This window comes from Acomys russatus, chromosome 15, assembly GCF_903995435.1.
Source record: "Acomys russatus chromosome 15, mAcoRus1.1, whole genome shotgun sequence".
Taxonomy (NCBI): domain Eukaryota; kingdom Metazoa; phylum Chordata; class Mammalia; order Rodentia; family Muridae; genus Acomys; species Acomys russatus.
The window spans coordinates 65,740,088-65,750,453 of NC_067151.1; the positions used below are offsets into that span (position 1 = coordinate 65,740,088).

At 51.2% G+C, this 10,366-nt stretch overlaps 1 protein-coding gene across 1 annotated transcript; it reads right to left on the minus strand.

Annotated features, from left to right (window-relative positions):
- Positions 1–814: 814 nt before the first annotated feature.
- On the minus strand, positions 815–8,331 carry Psmd4 (proteasome 26S subunit ubiquitin receptor, non-ATPase 4). Its single transcript, XM_051157687.1, has 10 exons — positions 8,200–8,331; positions 4,588–4,728; positions 3,673–3,787; positions 3,083–3,169; positions 2,855–2,923; positions 2,481–2,696; positions 1,963–2,071; positions 1,689–1,820; positions 1,529–1,596; positions 815–1,109 (listed from the first exon to the last, which is right to left on the minus strand). The coding sequence occupies exons 1-10, from the start codon at positions 8,223–8,225 to the stop codon at positions 939–941; spliced, it is 1,134 nt and encodes a 377-aa protein (XP_051013644.1). The 5' UTR covers positions 8,226–8,331; the 3' UTR covers positions 815–938.
- Positions 8,332–10,366: the final 2,035 nt, after the last annotated feature.

Genomic DNA, 10,366 nt, shown 5'->3' on the forward strand with positions numbered 1-10,366 from the left:
CTCCTGTTCCCAAAAACCTCTTTTTCCCTCCTGTCTAGGGTAGGTGGGCTGGAAGGGAGGTGTAAGCATTACAGAACCCCAAGTAAAACAGGGTTGGAAAAGGCAGAAGCCTGCAGATGTCACTAAGAACAAGGAGTGATGTAGTAATTTTTAGGCACGTTAATGAAGTATATTTGAAAACATGACCTGGATTACTCTAATGTATCTCCAATTACAACCATTTCCTATCTCTCAGGATAGAAGGTTATGTCTCATAGCCCCTGTTGCATAAAAAGAGTTACTTCTAGGATTTAAAGTCTGATGGCAGGCTAGATGGCTCATACTTAACAACACCAAAACTTCTCTCTCCCTTTGTTTTTTTTTCTTTTTTAGCCAAGGGTGCCTTTGAGCTCAAACCCGTTATTCAGCACAGGCTAGCCTTGAACTTGTGGTGATCATGCTACCTGCACCTTCCTAGGTGTTGGACCTACACAAGCGCGCCAGTCCAACTTGTTTTAGATTCTCTTAAAAGTTAGAAAATTCAGTCGGGCGTGGTGCCACACACCTTTAATGCTAGCACCCAGGGAGGCAGAGGCAGGTGGATCACTGTTTGAGCCTGGTATACAAAGCGAGTCCATGACAGCCAAGGCTACACAGAGAAACCCTGTCTTGAGAAAACAGAGTGGGTCCTCAGCAGAGCCCTCTTAATGAAAAAGGAAAAGAGCCTGAGGAACTATCAGATGGAGAGGACAAGAAGAAGCCGTCTGCAGAGGAGGACGTGGAGGGCACGCCTCGTGTCCACGCCTCCCCTCTCACATGCAAAGCTGCCACTATCAGAAGCAAAGGGGGAAAACTTGAAGCTTTATTCGGGTTGTAAAGGCTGCAGACAGCACATCTAAGTCTATGTCCAAGCTGGTCTTTACAGCCCCTGGGCAGACTCAGCTACCCTCCCTCTGGCCTCATTTCTTGTCTTCCTCTTTCTTGTCTTTCTTGCCGTCTTTGGTGGCCTGGGAGGCCAGAGAGCCCATTGCGTTCCGAATGGCCTCATTGTTGGGGTCCACACCCGGAAGGTTCTCTAGGACGCTCTGAAGGAACTCTGGGTCCTGCATCACATCATAGTCGTCCTCCTCCTGGAAAAGGGCAGCCGTGAACTGGGGCCCACGGGGCAGCACACACAGCGGGGATAGAGATACGATGCTGCCGGCTCCTGACTGCAGGGGCGGGGAAGTCAGCATGTCCCATGCCCATAAACAGTGTGAGCATTGCTGACAACAGCAGAGCCCAAGACCTGCTAGCAGCTCAGACGCCACCGCAAGCAGCTCTCCTTCCCCAGACCTGCTCAGGAGGCGTCCCATCAACTCTCCAGACCACTCCCACTTCTTGACCTCACTCTGTGCCTCGGCACAGTTTACAAAGAAACACACACACCCATGTGTTTACTTCTGTTCTCCAAGGCCTAGAGCAAAGGCCCCGGCTCTGAAAGGCTGATGGTCGGAATACAAGGGGATCTCAGACCTGACGGGACCAGAGGCTCACTGCTGGCCCTCACCTTCACTGGCTCAGATGTGTCCATGGCTGAGCTGGCATCGACGTCAGGCGATTCTGCTTGGCCAAACTCTAAGGAAAGGACAGCAGCAATCTGCTCAGTGCTATCTCCCCACCCCACCCCACCCCCTCTGCCCAGGCCCTGCACACAGGCCCTGGCTTACCTGCTCCCTGCAGGGACATCTGCATGGCATAGGCTATCTGCTCTTCCTCAGTCATGCTGCTGAGGTCGGGGAGCCCAGCACGGCCAAACTCCTGCTGGCTGATGGTCATCTTCAGTAGGGCATCATCTGAGTCTGGGAAAGGACAGGACAGGGTAGACCGAGTGGGTGTTCCACAGGGCTGCCCATGCTACTCCAAACCCAGCCCGACCCTCCTCACTCTAGCTTGAACTGGCTACCACCCTCAGGCCGGGACCTGCGAATCCACCTCCTTCACCTTCAGTCCCAGATGGAGCGATCCCAGCCTCGGCTGCAGACGCTGCAGCCGCCCGCCGGGCCTCCTCCTCCTGCCGCTGCCGCTGCTCTTCCATAGAAACGCGAAGGGCCTGTCATGGAGCAAGACAAGATCAGCTAGTGGAGGCTACAGTCGACACTGTGGCTCAGAAAGCGAGACAGCACCTTCCGGCTTACCACACGGGGAAGAAGTGTTAACCCTGACAAGTGGTAAGGGGAAAATGAAAGAAGCTGGGGAGGGCAGGGCCTTAATTAGAAACACAAAGATATGAAAAGGGTCTTATGGGCTGGAGGCGGTGGCGCACGCCTTTAATCCCAGCACTTGGGAGGCAGAGGCAGGCGGATCTACAAAAGTGAGTCCAGAACAGCCAGGGCTACACAGAGAAACCCTGTCTGGAAAAAAAAAAAAAAAAAAGAAAGAAAAAAGAAAAGAAAAGGATCTTATGGAGGTACTCAGGACTGTAGAAAGAACCTTAGAGCCCCAGGGTAACATCTGCTTACTAGGGCCAACTCAGGATCAGCACTGGGATCTACTCCAAACTCGAAGTCACTGGCACCAAGACCCAGCATGGCACCGCCTTCACCAGCCAGAATAGGAGAACTGATGAGAGCATCGGCCAAGCTGGGCCCAGGAGGCACTGTCACTAGATGGGACCCGGTTCCGTCCTTGCCGTTCAGTGTGTTCACAAAGGCTGTCAGCTTCTCTGTGTTCACCTCCTGTGGAGCAGAGCACAAGACAGACGCCTCCGTCACTGAGTCCCCCTCAGTCCAGAGCTGCAGCTGCCTGCAGAGCCCCAGTGGGACTCCAGGAAAGGAGAGGATGGGCCTGCTCATATCCAAGGGATCAAGTCCCATGCCCTGTGGGCCTGACTCACCTCTTCCCCAAAATTGATGATGTCAACATTCACTTTTTCTTTCTTGAGGCGCTTAGCTAGTTTCACCAGCTAGGAAGGAATGGGGGGGGGGGGAAATCAAGAAATTGATTCTATGCAGTGAGGACTGCACTTGCCATGAAGCACAGAAATCCAGCACCTACCACAGGTCTGCCTGACTGAGGTCACACCCAACACCCCGCCCAGGTCTAAGCCTGTCTGTGCACTCACGTCCTTCTCGCTGTCCTCCACAGGGCTGCCCACGAAGGCGACGATGCGCATCTTGTGGTTCTTGCCCTGCCGGTGCTTCAGAGCCAGCTTAGGACGGAGAGACATGCGCAGTCAGGTCAGGGAGCACCAGGGTCCTTCCCTCAATAGTCTAGCTCACTCAGGACATGCACCTACGCAGTCGTGCCTCACGTGGACCAACTGTCAGACCAACCCTCGGGTCCAATCCGCAGGTCTAACTTTTCCTTTCATCCTCCTCACACTCTTGCTGCCCCACTCACTCTAGACTGAGTAAGCAACCTCTGTCTGGGTCAGCAGTCCCCAACCTGAAAGGGGTTGTGACCCTTCACAGAGGCCACATGTCAGATGTCCGCATGTCAGACATTTACTTACAATCCCTAACAGTAGCAGAACTGCAGCTGTGAGTAGCACCAAACATAACTACAAGGTTGGGGTCACCACAAGAGGCACTGTAGTGAGGGGCCTCAGTGTCAGGGAGGTCTAGAGCCTCTCTCCTCGCTCAACCTAGCTCTGGATCACACCTCTGGAGAACTGAGCACCAATCCTCACAGTGGGGAGGCGGCAGGACTCACATGGGCCACTCGGATGCCGGTGCAGAAGGTGATCTTGCCCTTGGGCTGGACAGTGTGGAGCTTGGAGAGGATGCGGCCCGTGTCAGGGGTGAGTGTGGTCAGCACTTCACAGTCGCTGGGTGTGAGCAAAGCACTCAGTGAGTTCACAGCACACACGTGCCTCCCGACCACTCCCACCCAGCTTTTCTCTTCTCCCCACCCCACAACAGGGTTTCGCTGGTACTGCTGGCTGTCCTGGAACTCACTATGTAGACCCGGCTGGCCTCTCCAGTGCTGAGATTAAGGCGTGCACACCACCTAGCTATTCCTCTTTTCTTCAGAGACCTAAAAACTTTTATCCTTTTTAAGATATGGCCTCCTGAAGGACAAGACGGTGAAAACCTTTAGTCTGCATCGAGGAGGCAGAGACAATATATCTGAGCCTGATGCCAGACATGAAACCCTAAGGGAGGGAGCTGGAGCGACGGCTCATTGATTACGAGCACTGACTGCTCTTGCAGAGGACACAGCTTCATTTCCCAGTACCCCACGGTGGCTCGCAATCAGCTGTGAGTCGGCTCCAGGGATCTGAACCCCTTTCCAAACCTCTGAGGGCACCATGCGTGATCATGGTGCATATGCATTCGTATGTACAGGCCAAACATGCATATACATAAAATACAAAATATATCTTTAAAAAAAAAAGGACATTCAAGTTTGAAGTTTACCAGGGCTATAAGAAAAACTCTGTGTGACACCCCACCCTGCCCCCCAAAAAATCCTCCCCAACTACAACAAGCTGCACTGAGGAGTAAGAAAAGCACAGGGATGGATAGGGAAGGATAAAAACAGCCTGTGCTACCAACCAAAGGGCAGCCACCTGCAAACCCAAGGAGAACACCACCCACCTTCAAAGACCCACTGTGTCCCACGTACTTGGCCAGGGTGATGAGGCCCACGTTATTCTCAGGGTTGCTTCGGGTCTTTGAGTGACACACGATGTTGACAGCGTCCTGCTGGGCTTGCAGCCGGGTGGGAAGGAAGTCTCCATTCCGCATGTACTCGCTGTTGTCCACACTGTCGGATTAGGAGAAAAGAGAAGGAAAACAACCACTGTAGGATGCCCGACCCAGCCTCTACAGGTGGAGGACCCTTCACCACCTCCTGGCAGACACACTGTAGTAAGCAGTGACTAGGACTCCCGACCCAGCCTCTACAGGTGGAGGACCCTCAGACGCGCTGCAGTAAGCAGGGACTTTCAGGCTTCTTGGAACACGCAGTTACATGGAACTTTCTGTCTTAACAGAGTATACAAGCTAAGTGAGGCAACACACAGCTGCAATCCCAGAATTAAGTAGACGGAGGATCAGGAGTACATGACCAGCCTCAACTACACTGTCAGTGTGAGGCCAGCCTGGGCTACATGAGTCCCTATCTCAAAAGAAAAGAAAAACAAACCAGAATCTACATAATATGAAAAATAGACTCCAGCTTCCCAGAGCCCCCGCCTTTTTCTCAGGGAGGGGAGTTAGCCACACAATCTACCATCTACCACTAAAGCCACATCCCTGGCGTGGGACCAACTCCTTTTTTAAGATTTATTCACGTAAAAAAAAAAAAATTTATTCACGGATTTTATGTACACGAGTGCATCTGATCCCATTACAGATGGCCGTGAGCCACCATGTGGGTGCTGGGAATTGAACTCAGGACCTCTGGGAGCCCAACTCTTGACGCTGGGACCAACTCTTGAGGTCTAGGAGAGTTCTTAGAGCCAGGAGCGCTGCCTGTGCTAAGGGAAGGGAGCGATGCCCACAGCAAGATTCTTTATTCTATTCAAAAGCCAAATTCTGGTTCAGTGGTAACTTTTTTCCACCTTATAAAGCTTTACGTGATAATAAATAGGACCAAAAAAATGGTCTTCGGGAACTGGGTCTCTCCCCCCAGGGTGCCAGAAACTGCAAAGGTCATCAGGCTCACAAGGCAAGCACTTTCACCAGCTGAGCCACTTTGCCAGACCCTTCGTGTTTTCCCTTGTATTCTCATATGGGGCTGCTTTGTATGTGAAGTACTGAACATCATTCCTAACACTTAGCAAAGAAAAGCACAGGCTGCGTACATGATGCTGTGGCTTTGGCTTCACCACCACAAAACAGGAAGCAATCCGAGAGATTGGTGACCCAGACACACACCTGTGAACAGCCTATGTGAAGACCCAACTGACCTCATGGCCACATCACTCAGGTCCTGCTTTAAAGAGACAGTTCCCAATGCTCTCCCAGGAGGGGTGTGGCAGCCTCTCAACCTTCAGATAAAGTGCTACATCCAAGCCGGGCGTGGTGGCGCACGCCTTTAATCCCAGCACTCGGGAGGCAGAGGCAGGCGGACCGCTGTGAGTTCGAGGCCAGCCTGGTCTACAAAGTGAGTCCAGGACGGCCAAGGCTACACAGAGAAACCCTGTCTCGAAAAACAAACAAACAAACAAACAAACAAAAAAAAGTGGTACATCCAAATATAAAAACAATAGAGGCTTCTAGCATAGTTTGGATGGACCACCTACTAGTGCAAGGACTGTGGGCAAGACCAAGGAGTAGATATGGCTGGGGAAATGGTCAGAGTGTGAAAGGCGCTTTAGAGAGAGAAAACTGACAGCAAATAATAAAGCAGAAAGCAGCTATACTGTCCTCACAATTACTGGGGAAGGAGAAGGCTAGTGCTGGAAAATGCAGGTGCCTTACCACCTGCGCATGCATCCCTGAACTTTCGTCACATGTCTTACCTATACTCGGAGACATGGAGAAGCCACTACAGTTCTCCAAGAATCCGCAGAAGGTAAGTGCCAGTGAACAGGCTCTGGATTCTGAGTCTGTCTCTTTCTACTTTAACTCTCTCCCAGAAGTGAATACAAATTTGGAAAACAAAAATGTTGGACTTGAGGTCAAAATTTTAACTCCAGACAAATAATGAGCAACTTTAGAGATTTATGTTTACTGTTTTTAGGGGTGTCTGTGTGTATGTCTGTGTCCATCCGTTCTCAGAGGTCAAACCTACTGGATCTTCTAGACCTATGAACAGGACAAGATGAGTACCAGGAACCAAACTGGGGTCCTCTGCAAGAACAGCAAGTGCTCTTACTCACTCAACCATCTCTCCAGCCCCAACAACAACTACTTTGTGGCTGTGTTTCTGTTTAGTTGTTTGTCCAGACAGGGTTTCTCTGGGTAGCCCTGGCTGTCCTGGAAGTAGCTCTGTGAACCAGGCTGGTCTCGAATTCACAGAGATCCGCCTGCCTCTGCCTCCTGAGTACTGGGATAAAAGAAGTGCGCCACCATGCCCGGCCCCAACAGGTAACTTCTAAGAGCAATGTTAGGGTTGTACTAAAATCACTTTTTAATACTAAAACTCACTCATTATTTGCCTGAAATTCAAATTTAACTGGGCATCCTGATTGTGTTAGTTTTAAGAGAGAGTCTTGCTAGGTAATCCTGACATAAAAAACCCCATCTCACCTTCCAAGTGCTGAAAAACAAACTTGAGCCATCAAGTCTGGCAGCACCCTGTATTTTAGAAGCAGTGCTAGGCAATCTCCAAAGGGCCTGGTGACTCAGGCTTATAATTCTGTATACTTGGGAGGTGGAAGCATAAGATCCCAAGTTCAAGACCAGCCTATACATCTTCTCAAATAAAGAGCTCAAAGCTAGCCTGAGCTACAATGTCAAAACTCTATCTAAAAAAATAATGCCGGTGACTAAGGAAGGGGTGTGGCTCATTGGTGGAGCACTTTCCCAACGTTCATGAGGCTCTTTGAAAAACAAAACCCTCAGCCGGGTGGTGGAGACACACACCTTTAATCTCAACACTTGGATGCAGAGGCAGGCGGATCTCCCTGAGTTCGAAGCCAGCCTGGTCTACAGAGCGAGTTCCTGGGCGGCCAAGGCTACACAGAGAAACCCTGTCTCAAAAAACCAAAACCAAACCAAAACAAACAAAAAACCACACCAAAAAACAAATAAAAAGAAAAAAGAAAAACAAAACCCTCTTGTAGCCCTGAAGAGTATGTCCTCAGTTTGATTTTTACTGATTTTTCTTTTTTTCTTTTCCTCCGCTTCTAATCCGACTCCTAGTAGGTACATACACCTGGTAAGCGCTCTTCCCGGGGACGAGCTAACTCACTGTGCGGTGGTGCTGCACTTTATTTGCTCTGTGGCTACAGCAAATCACCTTTAGTCCCCGGATTCATTATGAAATGAAGAACTACTTTTCCGGAACGCTGTTGTGAGGTTTAGGCGAGCTAACGTGCAGGGAAGGCCCCGAATGCTGCTCACTCCTTTCCGCGGGACACGGAGGGAGGACAGGGGCGGGGAACCAGGGGTTCCGCGGCCTGAGTTCCTGGGCCGGGATGACTCAGGGAGTCGTCTGCCTGCCTCCCCCGGGCCTCCACGCCACATCTCACCCGGCGGCCCCGTCCCCACCCCAGGCCCTCGGGCCTCGGCGCCTCGCGCACCAGCGACCCGGGCGCGCCCCCCAGCCATGTCCGAAGCTCCTCACCAAACCATAGTGCTCTCCAACACCATCTTGCCACCTTCCCTCTGTGGACCGGCTCCGGGACTGACTAACAAGAGCGCCTGCGATTGGCCTGGCGCTCGTGGCCAATCACAGAACTCGGCCCTCACGTCGTCCCGCCTCTGCGCCCCGCGATGAGTTCTGGGACTTGTAGGCGCCTCGGATTTAACAAGGAGCGCCGGCTACCTTCGCATCCTGCTTAGCTTGGCAACCAGCTCAGGACGCAGTGGAGCACTGCACAGCTGGGCCTGGTGACACTTGCAGTCTGAGGCAGGAGAGCTCTAATTCACCCCCTCCTCTGCTCTATTTTTTTGTTGGGTTGTTTGGTTGGTTTTGTTGTTGAGAAAGGGCGGCTGCAAATTCGCTGTGGAGCCCACTTTCAGTGCTGTTTACAAAGTACAGCATCGTGATCAGATCTGAACTGCAGTTTTCTGGGCCCAGCCATGGAATAAGTTACGTTTTGCTGGCATGGTTAAAGCTGAGGCAAGGTTTCTCTGTAGCCTTGGCTGTCCTGGACTCGGCTGGCCTCGAACTCACAGCGATCCGCCTGCCTCTGCCTCCCGCGGCTGGGATTAAAGGCGCGCGCCACCACGCCCGGCCTTCTTCAGGTGTTTCCACATTTGTCTGTTAACCAGGAAAGGATGTAAGGAGGGAAGTTGCCATTATCCATTATCTAAACTGAGGCGCACAAGTGGTGTAGCCTGTTGTAACTTAAGTAACTACCTGCAGCTTGCCCCCTGCTGTGACCTCATCCTAAATTCCAGGTCAGAGTCCAGGAGGGGACCAACTGCAAAGAGCTGGTTCACGGTTCCTCAAACCAGGTGACCTGGAAAGGCCCAGTCCTTGCTTAACACCCATTGTGTCAAACCGTGATTGGTCAATGCCAGCGCCCACCTCACTCCCCCTCACTCTGTGTTCCCACCCTTTAAAAATCTCCCTTGAGCTGGCTGCCTCCCTGCACACACAGAAAATAAAGCTCTGTCTCTAAAGTGAGTTTTCTCTGCTTCCTCCCTGACCTGAACATCAACCTGGGCTACCTAGCTGCGTACAGAGACTGCCTCAGACACACAGGAGTGCATACGTACACTCAAGACTGTACATGTGTCAGTTGGAGCATGATCATGTAAAAAGTGTCAGGATCGCTGGGCGTGGGGGGCACAGTCTTTTAATCCAGCACTCAGGAAGCAGAGGCTGGCAGATCACTTCGAGTTCAAGGCCAGCCTGGTCTGTAAGGTGAGGTTAGGACAGCCAACAGCTGAGTAGAAAGGTCAGCTGGGTGCTTTCTCTGCCTCTCTGAGCTAGCAAGTTTTCACCCCAACATCTGGTTCTTGAGTCTTCGTTGGCAAAAAAAATTGAATGATTTGGGATTTTTGTTTTTATAACAACAGCTATAAACACTTATACCCTCAAATTCAATTTACATATGTACTGCCTGCATTTAATTAAATACAGGGGAAAAAACTAAACTTTGCAGTCCCCTAACTCCTGTATTCAGTCTGACAGGTTGCAGGAATCCAGAAAGTTTTGAGCAACCAAAAAAGTTTTTTTTTTCATTTAAATGTGTGTGTCTATGTGTGCATGTGCATGTGTGTGTGTGTGTGTGTTCAGGTGCCTGCAGAGGATGGAGAGGACATCAGATCTCATTACAGATGGTTGTGAGCCACCATGTGGTTGCTAGGAATTGAACTCAGGACCTCTGAAAGAGCAGACAGTGCTCTTAACCTCTGAGCCATCTCTCCAGCCCCCAATCAAAACAATGCGATCACCCAAAGAATGAAAGATGAACCAGAAACTTATTTTGGTTAGTTAATCAACGCCTTTAACCCCAACCCTTGGGAGGCAGAGGCGGGCACATCTGTGGGTTTGAGGCCATCCTGGTGCATGTAACGAGTGCCAGAGCAGCCAGGGCTACACAGTGAGACCCTGTGGGCGATGGGGAGGCACATGCCTGTGACCCCAACTACATAGTGGAGGGATTACAAGTTTAAGGTCACCTTGGCAATTTAGTGAGAGATGTCTCAAAATAAAATGGGGATGCGCTGAAGAGACATCTCATGGTTAAGAGTACTTTCTGAGCTGGGCGTGGTGGCGCACGCCTTTAATCCCAGCACGTGGGAGGCAGAGGCAGGCGGATCTCTGAGTTTGAGACCAG